Consider the following 18258-nt stretch of genomic DNA (forward strand, 5'->3'; position numbering starts at 1 on the left):
TGCTGGACAGTCCTTATTCTAACCACCTCCAGAGAGGAGACCTGCTGGACAGTCCTTATTCTAACCACGTCCAGAGAGGAGACCTGCTGGACAGTCCTTATTCTAACCACCTCCAGAGAGGAGACATGCTGGACAGTCCTTATTCTAACCACCTCCAGAGAGGAGACCTGCTGGACAGTCCTTATTCTAACCAGCTTGGTCTCTTTCAGCCTAACAGGACACTTCAGAAATTCACCTGCATGTTCACCATCACAATTACACCATTTGGGCTCAGCTGGGATACACCTATTTTTCAGTGACAATTGACAAAACTATAACTTGACTAATAAGACCCAGAAAAAAACTATAAACCAAAACATATTTTTCATTTCAGTTAAGAACAAATTCTTATTTACAATGACGGCCTACCAAAAGGCAAAAGGCCTCCTGCGGGGATGGGGGCCTGGGATTAAACATTTTATAAAAATATAGGACCAAACACACATCACGACAAGAGAGACAACACAACACTACATAAAGAGAGACCTAAGACAACAACATAGCAAGGCAGCAACACATGACTGAAACAAGACAACATTTTCTCTGTCACTTAAACCTGATTACTATGTGGACTGGACAAGAGTTTTTGGAGAGATTGAGAGCTTTTCAGTGATAAGCACAATTACTAGGACTCGCCACACACAGCACACACAGCACACACAGCACACACAGCACACACAGCACACACAGCACACACAGCACACACAGCACACACAGCCTGGCCTAAATCAGCTGGTGAACTGCAGGGGGTGCAGACAATGGGGTGTGGGCAGACATGCAGACACATCTCGCTTGGTTAGCTAACCAGTCACCACCAGCCTTCTAGTTAGATACCCTTTGACTGGTTAAGAAACGCAAGCTGTTTTACCAAACTAAAAACAATTAAGTTTCAATAGTAAAACAACAGTCTAGCTATGTTTTTTTACACCCTTGAGTATTAAAACGCTATTGAATTTGTATCTCGCTCAACCCTTGCACTTTTCTCAACTTTTTTTCTTAGCCAGGTTCTGTAGCCAACGTAGTAGCCAAGTCTTCCTCTTTTCCTCACAGAAAACATCTTGATTCTATCCTTAACCATTCAAAAGATATCACCCATAATATATTTTACATTTAATTAGTCACATACAAATTCTTATTGACAATGATGACCTACCGGGGAACAGTGTGTTAAATGCCTTGTTCAGGGATAACAACAGATTTTTACCTTGTCAGTTCAGGTATTTGATCCAGCAACCTTTTGGTTACTGGCCCAATGCTCTAACCACTAGTCTACCTGCCACCCACACCAGTGCTATGTTTTTCTCCAAGTTTAGATAGCTGGCTAGATTAACTAACAATCAAAACATTTCTAGCTGACATGGCTAATTGAGTGACTGACATAAAAGGAAAAACTGCTGATGCCCAATTTTTTTTCTTGAAATTTCACCTGGTGTATTCTATTATTCTTACTCTCAATACTAAATTGCGATCCCGACTGAGTTCCAAAAATAACTGCCTATGGCTGGAGCCAGCCCTGAGAGGCCAGCAGCCTGGGAGAGAAGGGTGCAACTGCAGCCCGCAATTCGGGGAGTTCCTGCATGTGGGCATTCCTGCATCTGCAGGAACCCGTCTTTATACTTCTATTGGTCAATTATTAAGCTAGGACAGGTGGGAGGTGGGGATGCTCCAGAACAGTAGGTGACAGCAATGCACCGTGGCGTTGGATGCCAACCCCCGATTAACCCCACAGATGAAGAAGAGGCGGGGGTACACCGGTAGATAAGATTTGTATGACTAACCCGGAAGTGTCCTTCGCCCCCGCCTGTCAGGCACTCTTATTCACTGTTTTCCCTCAGTTCTGTTAACGACGGCGAAGACAGGTATCGCCCCCGGCTCCTGGCAACACCGGTAGACAGTTTCCTTCACCCCCGGCCTTTTTGGGCACTGTTTTCCCTCAGTTCTGTTAACGATGGTGAGGGCAGGTGCTTGGCAAGCGGGAGAAAAGGACAATGTCTAAACGGCACATGCTAACTAGCGAAGAGCACATGGGAGGAGGGGGACGAAACAACTCAGATAATACTTTTATTTCCCTTTTTGACCCACATTCATGATGATGTCATGCTAGAGAGGTGGTGTTCATGAAAGAACCAATGGGATGCTGGAGGGGTGGGGGGGGGGTGAAGGAATGATGAAGGAATGACGAATTGTGGGCTGCAGTTGCACACTATTGGCCTGGGAGGACGGGGGGAGTTATTCCTGGGAGGACGGGAGGAGTTATTCCTGGGAGGATGGGGGGAGTTATTCCTGGGAGGACGGGGGGAGGCATTCCTGGGAGGACGGGGGGAGTTATTCCTGGGAGGACGGGGGGAGGCATTCCTGGGAGGACGGGGGGAGTTATTCCTGGGAGGATGGGGGGAGTTATTCCTGGGAGGACGGGGGGAGGCATTCCTGGGAGGACAGGGGGGAGGCATTCCTGGGAGGACGGGGGAGTTATTCCTGGGAGGACACGGGGGAGTTATTCCTGGGAGGACAGGGGGGAGGCATTCCTGGGAGGACGGGGGAGTTATTCCTGGGAGGACAGGGGGAGTTATTCCTGGGAGGACAGGAGGGAGGCATTCCTGGGAGGACAGGGGGGAGTTATTCCTGGGAGGACAGGGGGGAGTTATTCCTGGGAGGACGGGGGAGTTATTCCTGGGAGGACGGGGGGAGTTATTCCTGGGAGGACGGGGGGAGGCATTCCTGGGAGGACGGGGGGGGTTATTCCTGGGAGGACGGGGGGAGTTATTCCTGGGAGGACGGGGGGAGTTATTCCTGGGAGGACGGGGGGAGTTATTCCTGGGAGGACGGGGGGAGTTATTCCTGGGAGGACGGGGGGAGTTATTCCTGAGAGGACGGGGGAGTTATTCCTGGGAGGACGGGGGAGTTATTCCTGGGAGGACGGGGGGAGGCATTCCTGGGAGGACGGGAGGAGTTATTCCAGGGAGGACGGGGGGAGTTATTCCTGGGAGGACGGGGGGTGGCATTCCTGGGAGGACGGGGGAGTTATTCCAGGGAGGACGGGGGAGTTATTCCTGGGAGGACGGGGGGAGGCATTCCTGGGAGGATGGGGGAGTTATTCCTGGGAGGACAGGGGGGAGTTATTCCTGGGAGGACGGGGGGAGGCATTCCTGGGAGGACGGGGGAGTTATTCCTGGGAGGACGGGGGGGAGTTATTCCTGGGAGGACGGGGGGAGGCATTCCTGGGAGGACGGGGGGAGGCATTCCTGGGAGGACGGGGGGAGGCATTCCTCGGAGGACGGGGGGAGTTATTCCTGGGAGGACGGGGGGGGAGTTATTCCTGGGAGGACAGGGGGGAGGCATTCCCGGGAGGTCAGGGGGAGGCATTCCAGGGAGGACAGGGGGGAGCGATTCCAGGGAGGATGGGGGGAGTTATTCCTGGGAGGACGGGGGGAGTTATTCCTGGGAGGATGGGGGGGGCATTCCTGGGAGGACGGGGGGAGTAATTCCTGCAGGATGGGACCTGTGTACTTTAGATACAACAGACACGCTCAGTAGTAACTGATTTTAGATTCTGTCAGTAGGGGGCGATCTAACCAGAACAATAACGATGCACTGTGTCACACCCTGATCTGTTTCACCTGTCCTCGTTATTGTCTCCACCCTCTCCAGGTGTCGCTTGTTTTCCCCGGTGTATTTATCCCTGTGTTTCCTGGCTCTCTGTGCCAGTTTGTCTTGTATGTCCAAGCCTACCAGCGCTTTTCCCCGGTTTCCTGCTTTGCCGTTTCTCCTTTTGCTAGTCCTCCCGTTTCTGACCCTTGCTTGTTTTCTCTGGACTCCATGCCCACCTGCCTGACCATTCTGCCTGCCCTGACCTCGAGCCTGCCTGCCCTTAGGTACCTCCTGATCTGGTTTTGACCTTTTTGCCTGTCCACGCCCATTCTCTTGTCTATTCCTTTTGGATTAATAAACATCTTAAACTCCAACCATCTGCTTCCTGTGTCTGCATCTGGGTCTCGCCTTGTGTCACGATAATATATTATACTTACTGTATAATACTACAGATCAGGGTATTATATATTATAGTTACTGTATAATACTACAGATCAGGGTATTATATATTATACTTACTGTATAATACTACAGATCAGGGTATTATATATTATAGTTACTGTATAATACTACAGATCAGGGTATTATATAGCAATGTATCCGTGTATATGCCATCGAGATATTAGCAAAGATACCTCCAAAATGTTTAGACCGACATTAATTCCAAAATTTATTGGAATGAATTCCGATTAAACACATTGATATTGTGATTTTTAAGCTAGATATTCATACAATTATAATTTTTTAGAATGTTTTAAACAGAATTAAAGAGGTTTCGCTACCAAATATGATGAAAATGTTCTTCCAATTTAGGTTTAAAAAAGAGCACATAACCTATTAAAAATGGTCCATGTGGATGTGACAGGCTCTGCATGCCTTTATAATCCATAGGATTAAGTGAAATTGTTTAAAAATCCTTGCGATTTAACCTAAACATGAGAAGCAGCGGCTTTGCTTCCCAAACTCTCTCCTCTTGAGACAGAGAGAGCGAGAGACGGTGCTCAGTTGTGATGTTCTACCTCACATCTGCGCGCTTTTTACGCGCACGGTGGGAAGCTAATTAAAGTGGATATCTGACTCCTTCATCCTCGCAGGGGGTCAGACGTCAGAGTAACGTTTAAAACGCAGATATCTTCCATGTGCATGATGGTGTGATTCATTTCACTTGAGTTGTTGGGTTAAAGCACTCTGTCTTGAAGTCACTCTGCACCATGACGAACTCATGAGCGCTTAGCGTACAGTGGATTTTTTTGGGGGAAAGCAATCGCCCCCCATCTGGAAAAAGAAAGGTTTCAAACGCACATTTTCAAAACTCATCGAAAACTCGCCCTACAACAAGTAGCACTTCTGAACTCTGTCGAGATGGCAATGTCATCGCTCCCGTGCGCTCTGTGCATAATATGGATATGTCTGATCTGTCATTCGACGGGAACGAGATTTATTTACCAGTTTCCCGGCGTAACTGTTCAACGTGTCAACTCGGAGCGGAGCCCGAGTACCGGTTCACCACACAGCGGATCAAACACCCAGCCCAGGTGAGCACGTCATTACGGACGGAGAGGATCTTTTTTCGGGGATGGCCAGGGTTTAGCCAAGTAACATCATTTATTTACAATGTCACCATAGGAAGAGTGATGTCAAAATGTTTATTGACTATTGATGATCAGCCCTAAGCGGAAACGGGCAAGAGGTGACGCTTTCTATTATTGTATGATCGACATCTCCTATAGTGGGTAAAGAGATAGATTAATGGGATACGGGAAAAGGTTTTGGAGTGTTTGAGAACCTTACTAAAAAGGTAGTAGTCAGTGTGACCTGTGATAGATGTTTAAGATAACAAGTCTCATATGATCTGTCTGTGATTACAGGAACTGGTGCCAGTTCACAGTGTCGAGGACGGTGACATGCCAGGTGCGCAATGGGACAGAGACCACGGTACAGAGAGTGTTCCAAGGCTGCCGCTGGCCAGGACCCTGCTCCAAACTCATCAGGTAGGACTGGATGGACCAGACGACCCCAGAGTCCTGTTTTGATATAAATGTTGTATTTTATAGTGTATATAGTAGTACTAGTCCAAATGATGGCGTTCCTGTCAGCTACAGGACCGTGGTCAGGCCTTCTTACAAAGTGGACTATCGGCAGGTCACTGCTCTGGAGTGGAGGTGCTGTCCTGGGTTTGTAGGAGATCAATGTCAAGTAGGTGAGCATCCACACTTATAATCATGCCCTCTATCCTACCTCGCCCTAATGTAAACCCATATAACCCTCTATCCTACCTCGCCCTAATGTAAACCCATATAACCCTCTATCCTACCTCACCCTAATGTAAACCCATATAACCCTGTATTCTACCTCACCCTAATGTAAACCCATATAACCCTGTATCCTACCTCGCCCTAATGTAAACCCATATAACCCTCTATTCTACCTCGCCCTAATGTAAACCCATATAACCCTGTATCTAATGTAAACCCATATAACCCTGTATCTAATGTAAACCCATATAACCCTGTATCTAATGTAAACCCATATAACCCTGTATTCTACCTCACCCTAATGTAAACCCATATAACCCTGTATCCTACCTCGCCCTAATGTAAACCCATATAACCCTGTATCTAATGTAAACCCATATAACCCTGTATCTAATGTAAACCCATATAACCCTGTATCTAATGTAAACCCATATAACCCTGTATCTAATGTAAACCCATATAACCCTGTATCTAATGTAAACCCATATAACCCTGTATTCTACCTCACCCTAATGTAAACCCATATAACCCTGTATCTAATGTAAACCCATATAACCCTGTATTCTACCTCACCCTAATGTAAACCCATATAACCCTGTATCTAATGTAAACCCATATAACCCTGTATCTAATGTAAACCCATATAACCCTCTATTCTACCTCACCCTAATGTAAACCCATATAACCCTGTATCTAATGTAAACCCATATAACCCTGTATTCTACCTCACCCTAATGTAAACCCATATAACCCTGTATCCTACCTCACCCTAATGTAAACCCATATAACCCTGTATCCTACCTCGCCCTAATGTAAACCCATATAACCCTGTAATCTACCTCACCCTAATGTAAACCCATATAACCCTCTATTCTACCTCACCCTAATGTAAACCCATATAACCCTGTATCTAATGTAAACCCATATAACCCTCTATTCTACCTCACCCTAATGTAAACCCATATAACCCTGTATCTAATGTAAACCCATATAACCCTCTATTCTACCTCACCCTAATGTAAACCCATATAACCCTGTATCTAATGTAAACCCATATAACCCTGTATCTAATGTAAACCCGTGTAATCAGTGATGTAGTGGTAAAAAGAAACATGAGTATAAAGTGATTAGCGGTCGCGTTGTGAAAGTAACTCTCCTTATACTTTCAATGCATTTTTGGATAAACTGTTTTTACTTGTGTCTATCCTCCACTGGTTACAACCCTCTACCTTAATCCTTTTCCTCAGTAATCTCAGTAATCTTAGTTCAACAACAAAGTACTGTATGTACTCTATGTGAGTTTTGATGGCATTAGCCAGTTGCTGTTGTATGGGACTGTAACAGACTCGACATGAGTATGGCACATCTGAGGTACAAGTACAGAGTAAGTGAGATAGCCGTTAGCTGGCACACGACGGAGAAAAGTAACGGTGTGAAGTATTGAAGCTACTGTCTGATGAACTGCTGGGTGATGTACTGCTACAGTACTGTAGCTATGATGAACTGCTGGGTGGTGTACTGCTACAGTACTGTAGCTATGATGAACTGCTGGGTGGTGTACTGCTACAGTACTGTAGCTATGATGAACTGCTGGGTGATGTACTGCTACAGTACTGTAGCTATGATGAACTGCTGGGTGATGTACTGCTACAGTACTGTAGCTATGATGAACTGCTGGGTGATGTACTGTAGCTATGATGAACTGCTGGGTGATGTACTGCTACAGTACTGTAGCTATGATGAACTGCTGGGTGATGTACTGCTACAGTACTGTAGCTATGATGAACTGCTGGGTGGTGTAATGCTACAGTACGGTAGCTATGATGAACTGCTGGGTGGTGTAATGCTACAGTACGGTAGCTATGATGAACTGCTGGGTGGTGTACTGCTACAGTACTGTAGCTATGATGAACTGCTGGGTGGTGTAATGCTACAGTACTGTAGCTATGATGAACTGCTGGGTGATGTACTGCTACAGTACTGTACATTTTACATTACATTTTAGTCATTTAGCAGACGCTCTTATCCAGAGCGACTTACAGTAGTGAATGCATACATTTCATACAATTTCATACATATCATACATTTTTTTCTGTAGCTATGATGAACTGCTGGGTGATGTACTGCTACAGTACTGTAGCTATGATGAACTGCTGGGTGGTGTAATGCTACAGTACTGTAGCTATGATGAACTGCTAGGTGGTGTACTGTAGCTATGATGAACTGCTGGGTGATGTACTGTAGCTATGATGAACTGCTGGGTGATGTACTGTAGCTATGATGAACTGCTGGGTGATGTACTGCTACAGTACGGTAGCTATGATGAACTGCTGGGTGGTGTAATGCTACAGTACTGTAGCTATGATGAACTGCTGGGTGATGTACTGCTACAGTACTGTAGCTATGATGAACTGCTGGGTGATGTACTGTAGCTATGATGAACTGCTAGTTAGCAAAATCCAGGAAAGCGACGTTCAATTCTACAACCATCTAGAACAGTGGTTCTTAACCTTGTTGGAGGTACTGACCCCCACCAGTTTCATATGCGCATTCACCGAACCCTTCTTAATTGGAAAAATGGCTCTCTTCACCTTGAATTCAGCGAGCGTTGTGTTCTTGTATTGTCCATCTCCATGCAGCTTAAGGAAGTGTTCTCTTAGTTTTGCCGGTGCTAGACTAGAATTGCTCAACTTGGCATTGCAAATCATGCAGTTAGGACGCTGACTCTCATCACGTTCCGTTATACATGTGAATCCATATTGTACATATTCGTCCGACCACTTTCTTTTTTTGCTCGACATAGTTAGTATGAAGGGATTAAAATATTAAGAAAGAAATCACACGACGTACCATCACGACAGTCACAATTCGACTACTGAGCGTGCCAAATTCCCTGCAGCACAGATAGGCCAAGCGATGTTGCGTGATCACCTGCAGCCAATGATGGCCAAGCGGGGCGTGTCATCACGAATCATATGAGTCGGGTGTGTGTCTTGACCTCCGCCGAACCCCTGAGACTGACTCACCGAACCCCTGGGGTTCGATCGAACCCAGGTTAAGAACCACTGATCTAGAAGGAAGAGACTCCCAAACCTTCCATAACAAAACCATCACCTACAGAGAGATGACCTGAAGAAGAGTCCCCTAAGCAAGCTGGTCCTGGGGCTCTGTTCACAAACACACCCCACAGAGCCCCAGGACAGCAACACAATTAGACCCAACTAAATCATGAGAAAACAAAAAGATATTTTCATTATACATTGGAAAGAATTAACAGAAAAACAGAGTAAACTAGAATGCTATTTGGCCCTAAACAGAGAGAACACAGTGGCAGAATACCTGACCACTGTGACTGACCCAAACTACCTAACCTCCTGCCAAATGTATGACCATATTAGAGACACATATTTCCCTCAGATTACACAGATCCATAAAGAATTCAAAAACAAACCCAATTCTGAGAGTGAGAGAGAGAGCTGACTATCCATGATATCAACGTGATAGTTTTAACCATGTTTCAAGGCTATATAGTGTTTACATTTACTTGTGTTTACAAACATTGGCATAAAACAAGCTTCCCACTGGGCACAGAAATTAAACATCTATTAAATTAAACATCTATTTAATTGAAATGACTAGGAAACAATGTTGATTCAACCAGTGTGTGCCCATTGGGTCTATTCGTCAAGAATGAATGAGTAAATATCAGTAATTTATACGTCCAAAAGTAGAGTCAATCTTCCATATCTCCCCTCTAATGGTCATGGAAAGGTTTTGGGAAGGTAAGGTGATCCTAGATCACTGCCATCGGTGGGACACCTTCTGTTTATCCCCACTAATCATCTTTGAAGGCCAAAGTTGATCGGGAGTCCTGTAGGGCGGCTCACAATTTTCCCAGCATCGTCTGGGTTTGGCCGGGGTAGGCCGTCATTGTAAATAAGAATTTGTTCTTAACTGACTTGCCTAGTTAAATAAAGGTTCATTTTTTATTTATTTTTTAAGTAAAAAAAAAGACATTGTTTTCTCAGCCCTGTCTGTGTCCTCTGGTAGCTGGGTCATGGTGGATATTTCAGAAGACTGGCTGATACATCAATCAAACTGCCCGCTTGTTGTCCTCTCTCCTCCTCTCTCCCCTTCTTTCCTCTTCTCTTCTCCTCTCTCCTCCTCTCTCCTCCTCTCTCCTCCTCTCTCCTCTTCTCTCCTCCTCTCTCATCTCCTCTCCTCTTCTCTCATCTCCTCTCCTCTTCTCTCCTATCCTCTTGTCTCCTCCTCTCTCACTTCTCTCCTCCTCTCTCACTTCTCTCCTCTTCTCTCTTCTATCCTCTTCTCCTCTCTCCTCTTCTCTCCTCCTCTCTCCTCTCTCCTCTTCTCTCCTCCTTTCTCCTCTTCTCTCCTCTTCTCTCCTCCTCTGTCCTCCTTTCTCCTCCTCTCTCCTCTTCTCTCCTCTTCGCTCCTCTTCTCTCCTCTTCTCTCCTCCTCCCTCCACTTCTCTCCTCCTCTGTCCTCCTTTTACCTCTTCTCCTCTCTCTCTTCTCTCCTTCCTCTCTTCTTCTCTTATTTTAGCCTTATTTTCTCTACTCTCATCTTCCCCTCTATAAAATACACCACCATTGATCGTTTTGTTCTCAATCAATGTTTCCATAATGGATTCTTGCTGAGGCAGGAAAAAGGTGTATATTTGTGTGTGCTTCCTGCTTGTGTGTGCTTCCTACTTGTGTGTACTTCCTGCTTGTGCGTACTTCCTGCTTGTGCGTACTTCATACTTGTTTGTACTTCCTGCTTGTTTGTACTTCCTGCTTGTGTGTACTTCCTGCTTGTGTGTACGTGGGTCAGTGTGTGTAGTGTAGAAATATCATGGCATGGGAAACATTTGGGAGAAATGTGGAAGTAATTTAGCTGCCGTTGGCCCCTGGCCCCTCTCCACTCTTTCTTAGCGGCACCTTGATGCCTATCTCCACACACTAACAAGGTAATGGGGCTGTGTGAGGAGGAAACTCTTTAGAGGCAATGCCAGGACCTACCCTGGAGTCGCTTTACTGGCAAGACAAGAAAACATCCACATAGTGCACTTCCCCAACACTTACTGAATAGACAACCTCTCAACTCCTGCATACATAACCAAAACTTTAACAACCTTACTGAGTAGACAACCTCTCAACTCCTGCATACATAACCAAAACTTTAACAACCTTACTGAGTAGACAACCTCTCAACTCCTGCATACATAACCAAAACTTTAACAACCTTACTGAGTAGACAACCTCTCAACTCCTGCATACATAACCAAAACTTTAACAACCTTACTGAGTAGACAACCTCTCAACTCCTGCATACATAACCAAAACTTTAACAACCTTACTGAGTAGACAACCTCTCAACTCCTGCATACATAACCAAAACTTTAACAACCTTACTGAGTAGACAACCTCTCAACTCCTGCATACATAACCAAAACTTTAACAACCTTACTGAGTAGACAACCTCTCAACTCCTGCATACATAACCAAAACTTTAACAACCTTACTGAGTAGACAACCTCTCAACTCCTGCATACATAACCAAAACTTTAACAACCTTACTGAGTAGACAACCTCTCAACTCCTGCATACATAACCAAAACTTTAACAACCTTACTGAATAGACAACCTCTCAACTCCTGCATACATAACCAAAACTTTAACAACCTTACTGAGTAGATTTTTCTACTCCCAAAGCGATAAATTAATATATTCCCATGTGCTAACCTGCAGGTTAATACCTGAATCCTTTTAACAGTTTAACACCCAGGAGGAGCTTCATGAAAATGAGGGAGGACATTAAGGAGGAATTATTCAGTTGTCAATCATGTATTACTGTAACGTTGTAGGTGATCCTTGCTAAGAGTTTTGTAGGGTTTAATATCGACAGTGCTTCACAGTTCCATTATTCAACACCTCTCCTATCTAGCTCTAATCGCCTCTCCTCCCCCCTCAGCTCTCCCTTCCTCGCCTCCCAACCTCAGCTCTCCCTTCCTCTCCTCCCCCCTCAGCTCTCTCTTCCTCTCCTCCTCCCTCAGATCTCCCTTCCTCTCCTCCCTCAGCTCTCCCTTCCTCGCCTCCCCCCTCAGCTCTCCCTTCCTCTCCTCCCCCCTCAGCTCTCCCTTGCTCTCCTCCTCCCTCAGCTCTCCCTTCCTCTCCTCCCTCAGCTCTCCCTTGCTCTCCTCCTCCCTCAGCTCTCCCTTCCTCTCCTCCCCCCTCAGCTCTCCCTTCCTCTCCTCCTCCCTCAGCTCTCCCTTCCTCTCCTCCCCCCTCAGCTCTCCCTTCCTCTCCTCCTCCCTCAGCTCTCCCTTCCTCTCCTCCCCCCTCAGCTCTCTCTTCCTCTCCTTCCCTGGGTTCTCCTTTCCATTTCTCTCTCTCTGTCCCTCTCTACCAACCCTCTCTCCGTCTCTCCTCCATTCTGTATTTCCTCTCTTCTCAGTTAAAGTAATAAAACAGCACCATATCCCCCATGTGGTGTAATGTTTGACTCTGAGAGGGCGCAATGAGTAATGTGTCTGCCATTTGGCTGTTCTGAGAGCAGACAGAAGCCAGACAGTCACAATTGACCCCTAGGCGGTTCGGGAGATCCGTACCTGATCCTGGACCTGTCAGTATGTCAGTTTGTCTGTGTCCTAAGGGCATCTATCTGAACAGTCTGTAGTTGTAGTGTCCTGATGAGGTGTGGATCAACAGTCTGTAGTTGTAGTGTCCTGGGCCAGATGAGGTGTGGATCAACAGTCTGTAGTTGTAGTGTCCTGATGATGTGTGGATCAAGAGTCTGTAGTTGTAGTGTCCTGATGAGGTGTGGATCAACAGTCTGTAGTTGTAGTGTCCTGGGCCAGATGATGTGTGGATCAAAAGTCTGTAGTTGTAGTGTCCAGATGATGTGTGGATCAACAGTCTGTAGTTGTAGTGTCCTGGGCCAGATGATGTGTGGATCAACAGTCTGTAGTTGTAGTGTCCTGGGCCAGATGTTTTGGCTGTGAAGCAGTCTGGATGGTAAACTGATGAACCGTTGCATTCTGAGAGTATGAGAGAATGACAGAGAGTGTGTGTGTGTGTGTGTGTGTGTGTGTGTGTGTGTGTGTGTGTGTGTGTGTGTGTGTGTGTGTGTGTGTGTGTGAGTGTGTGTGTGTGTGTGTGTGCGTGTGTGCGTGCGTGTGTGTGTGAGAACATGAGAGCATGAGAGAACGAACGGTCCAGTCTCATTGGCCCTGTTGTGACAGCCCCTGGCATGCTGAGCTGGTAATGTCTGTGACTGAATGGGTCCCTTCTAATGAATCCATAGATGTTATGATGCAGTCAGTCACTACAGAACCTGCCCACTGGGCACAGACGTCATTTCAACGTCTAGTTTTGGTTTACATTTGGTTTGAGTTGTCAACTAACTTGAATTCAACGTGAAATCAACCAAAAATCTCACCATGTCATTGGATTTAGGTTATAAGTTAGGTGGAAAAAATACAAAATTCCCTTACGTGGATTACTTTTTGGCAAATCCAAATGTTTTCCACGTTGATTCACCGTCATCACGTTACATTTATTGGTTGAAATGATATGGAAACAACGTTGAGTCAACCAGTTTTTGCCCAGCGGGTGGCTTTGGTCCTGAGCATGCTTTCGATGCATCCTCTGTAATATAATACCGTGCTACTAACCTCGGTTAACACACAACTAAAGTCTCACCTACTGTAATTGGTCAGTTGCTCGATTTAAGTTCTGAGTCCATAAGTTTTAAGAGAAGAGATGAAGAGATGAGCTGAACCAGAACGAGGAGCTCCACCCTCTTTCTATGCATGTTACGGGCAGGTCTATTGGCCAAACGTCCCCTCCCCTTACGAAATATGGAAGATGCTAACACCTGAGAAATCGTGATTGGTCCAAATAACCAGTGATGAAAAGCCCAAGCACCAGAACTATTGTCGCTCGTTAGCTATGGAGCCCATAGTATAGATATATATAACCTTAGTGTAGATCAATATAACCATAGTATAGATCTCTATAACCATAGTATAGATCTCTATAACCATAGTATAGATCTCTATAACCATAGTATAGATCTCTATAACCATAGTATAGATCTCTATAACCATAGTATAGATATATAGTGGCTTGTGAAAGTATTCACCCCCATGGCATTTTTCCTATTTTGTTGCCTTACAACCTGGAAATAAAATAGATTTTTGGGGGGTTTGTATCATTTGATTTACACAACATGCCTACCACTTTGAAGATGCAAAATATTTTTTATTGTGAAACAAACAAGAAATAAGACAAAAAAACTGAAAACTTGAGCGTGCATAACTATTCACCCCCCCAAAGTCAATACTTTGTAGACCCACCTTTTGCAGTAATTACAGCTGCAAGTCTCTTGGGATATGTTTCTATAAGCTTGGCACATCTAGCTACTGGGATTTTTGACCATTCTTAAAGGCAAAACTGCTCCAGCTCCTTCAAGTTGGATGGGTTCCGCTGGTGTACAGCAATCTTTAAGTCATACCACAGATTCTCAATTGGATTGAGGTCTGGGCTTTGACTAGGCCATTCCAAGACATTTAAATGTTTCCCCTTAAACCACTCAAGTGTTGCTTTAGCAGTATGCTTAAGGTCATTGTCCTAATGGAAGGTGAACCTTCGTCTCAGTCTCAAATCTCTGGAAGACTGAAACAGGTTTCCCGAAAGAATTTCCCTGTATTTACGTATGTATATATATATATATATATATATATATATATATATATATATATATATATATATATATATATATATATATATATATATATATATATATATATATACTATGGTTATATATATCTATACCATGGTGTTATATTTATATATATATAAATAAAACCATGGTATAGATATATATAACCATAGTATAGATCTACATTATATATCCATAGTATATATATATATATTGTAATGAAACAGCAAGGAGCAGGTTTCGACCAGGGTCATTACAATATATATAACCATATTATAGATCTATTTAACCATAGTATAGATCTATATAACCATAGCATAGATAGATATATAACCGTAGTATAGATCTATATAACCATAGTATAGATATATATAACCGTGGTATAGATCTATATAACCATAGTATAGATATATATAAACGTAGTATAGATCTATATAACCATAGTATAGATATATATATATAACCATAGTATAGATATATATAACCGTAGTATAGATCTATATAACCATAGTATAGATATATATAACCGTGGTATAGATCTATATAACCATAGTATAGATATATATAAACATAGTATAGATCTATATAACCATAGTATAGATATATATATAACCATAGTATAGATATATATAACCGTAGTATAGATCTATATAACCATAGTATAGAACTATATAACCACAATTTGAGTTTGCTATTCACAAGAGGCATTACCTGATGTGAACCACGCCTCGAACAAACGGGATCTCAGAAGACCTAAGATTAAGAATTGTTGACTTGCATAAAGCTGGAAAGGGTTACAAAAGTACCTCTAAAAGCCTTTCATGTTCATCAGTCCACGGTAAGACAAATTGTCTATAAATGGAGAAAGTTCAGCACTGTTGCTACTCTCCCTAGGAGTGGCCGTCCTGCAAAGTTGACTGCAAGAGCACAGCGCAGAATGCTCAATGAGGTTAAGAAGAATCCTAGAGTGTCAGCTAAAGACTTACAGAAATCTCTGGAACATGCTAACATCTCTGTTCACGAGTCTATGATACGTAAAACACTAAACAAGAAATCCCAGTTCATGGGAAGACACCACAGAAGAAAGAACTGCTGTCCAAAAAAAACATTGCTGCACGTCTGAATTTCGCAAAAGAGCATCTGGATGTTCCACAGCACTACTGGCAAAATATTCTGACAGATGAAACTACAGTTGAGTTGTTTGGAAGGAACACACAACACTACGTGTGGAGAAAAAAAAGGCACAGCACACCAACATCAATACCTCATCCCAACTGTAAAGTATGGTGGAGGGAGCATCATGGTTTGAAGCCGCTTTGCTGCCTCAGGGCCTGGACAGCTTGCTATAATCGACGGAAAAATGAATTCCCAAGTTTATCAAGACATTTTGCAGGATAATGTTAGGCTATCTGTCCGCCAATTGAAGCTCAACAGAAGTTGAGTGATGCAACAGGACAACGACCCAAAACACAGAAGTAAATCAACAGCAAAATGGCTTCAACAGAAGAAAGTACGCATTCTGGAGTGGCCCAGTCAGAGTCCTGACCTCAACCCGATTGAGATGCTGTGGCATGACCTCAAGAGAGCGGTTCACACCAGACATCCCAAGAATATTGCTGAACTGGAAAAGTTTTGTAAAGAGGAATGGTCCAAAATTCCTCCTGACCGTTGTGCAGGTCTGATCCACAACTACAGAAAACATTTGGTTGAGGTTATTGCTGCCAAAAGAGGGTCAACCAGTTATTAAATCCAAGGGTTCACACACTTTCCCACCCTGCAATGTGAATGTTTACACGGTGTCTTCAATAAAGACATGAAAACGTATAATTGTTTGTGTGTTATTAGTTTAAGCAGACTGTGTTTGTCTATTGTTGTGACTTAGACGAAGATCAGATCAAATTTGATGACTTATTTATAAAAATTCAAAAAATTGTACCTTTTATTTAACGAGGCAAGTCAGTTAAGAACAAATTCTTATTTACAATGAAGGCCTAGGAACAGTGGGTTAATTGCCTTGTTCAGGGGGAGAACGACAGATTTGTACCTTGTCAGCTCGAAGGATTTGATGTAGCAACTTTTTGGTTACTGGCCCAACGCTCTAACCACTAGGATACCTACCTCCTCTACACTCTAACCACTAGGATACCTGCCTCCTCTACACTCTAACCACTAGGATACCTGCCTCCTCTACGCTCTAACCACTAGGTTACCTGTCTCCTCTACACTCTAACCACTAGGTTACCTGTCTCCTCTACACTCTAACCACTAGGATACCTACCTCCTCTACACTCTAACCACTAGGATACCTACCTCCTCTACACTCTAACCACTAGGCTACCTGCCTCCTCTACACTCTAACCACTAGGCTACCTGCCTCCTCTACACTCTAACCACTAGGCTACCTACATCCTCTACACTCTAACCACTAGGATACCTACCTCCTCTACACTCTAACCACTAGTCTACCTGCCGCCCCAATTTATGCAGAAATCCAGGTAATTCCACAGGGTTCACATACACAGTACAGATCTATGGTACCGAATTTCAGCCCGCGAGAAATTACCGTACTACTAGCACACTTGGAAAACCTGTCAAGCGCTTGGAGATCAACTGATTCATTGAATTATCTTTGTTAGTATTGGGCTGTAACAAAAGCCTGCACACCTTGTGAGACATAGGGACTGGTAGAGCATGGTGTTTTGCAACGCCAGGGTTGTGGGTTCAATTCCCACGGGGGACCAGTACGGGAAAAAAAATGTATGAAATGTATGCATTCATTACTGTAAGTCGCTCTGGATAAGAGCGTCTGCTAAATGACTAAAATGTAAATGTAATGTAAATGTAGAATTGCAGAACACTGTTATAGAGCCTAGGTTTGGTTGTGAGTGGTCAGTAGGCTGGCATGGGGACGAGAAATGCCGTATGGTCTCGCTGTGGAGAGCTTGGTATCCTGGTTTGGGCACAGAGTGTTCAGCGCCTCTCGCTCCTGTTGCCAGCGATTGCCGACCACATGCTGGTCCTGGGCAGACACAGCACAGACTGCTGGGAAACGGCCAGCCCTGGGAGGCTGTCTATGACATGACACCCTACCAGATAGACACACATACTGTACACTCGCTCACACTGCCCACCCCTCTGTGTATCTTGGGGAAGTGACAACATTCTCTTTCCTGTGTCTGTCTCTTGTGGGTTGCGTGCCTTAGCAATGAGGATGGTCCAATGCGCACGCACACACACACGCATTCACACACGCACGCACAGGCACACACGCGCACGTGCACACACACGCACCGCACACTGCACTTGCTCCATGAACCTTATGCATCTTCAATAGAGCTCAGCAGCTGCTTTATCCAATTGTATTGAATTAATTAATCAATGTATAGATAATACATAGTTAAAACACTAAATTAAAATACGCTGAATTATTCACAAGCAGGTCAAAAAATACAAACACAGCAAGAGGATAAGCATTGTACTATAACACACAGGGGTTTATCTTTATACTATAACACACAGGGGTTTATCTTTATACTATAACACACAGGGGTTTATCTTTATACTGTAACACACAGGGGTTTATCTTTATACTGTAACACACAGTGGTTTATCTTTATACTATAACACACAGGGGTTTATCTTTATACTATAA

The 18258-nt window shown here is 44.2% G+C and overlaps 1 protein-coding gene across 5 annotated transcripts in view; it reads left to right on the forward strand.

Moving 5' to 3' along the window:
- The first annotated feature begins 4675 nt into the window (after positions 1–4675).
- LOC115206664 (collagen alpha-1(XXVI) chain) overlaps positions 4676–18258 on the forward strand; it is a 53666-nt gene continuing 40083 nt past the window's right edge. Inside the window, exons 1-3 of one of the 5 annotated variants that reach the window (XM_029773846.1) lie at positions 4676–5162; positions 5496–5618; positions 5724–5827. In XM_029773846.1, the coding sequence (XP_029629706.1) occupies positions 4990–5162; positions 5496–5618; positions 5724–5827 (400 nt within the window). In that variant the 5' untranslated portion in view covers positions 4676–4989. The other 4 variants (XM_029773848.1, XM_029773847.1, XM_029773849.1 and 1 more) reach the window with 4 other exon arrangements.

The sequence above is a fragment of the Salmo trutta genome, chromosome 13, assembly GCF_901001165.1.
Source record: "Salmo trutta chromosome 13, fSalTru1.1, whole genome shotgun sequence".
Taxonomy (NCBI): Eukaryota; Metazoa; Chordata; class Actinopteri; order Salmoniformes; family Salmonidae; genus Salmo; species Salmo trutta.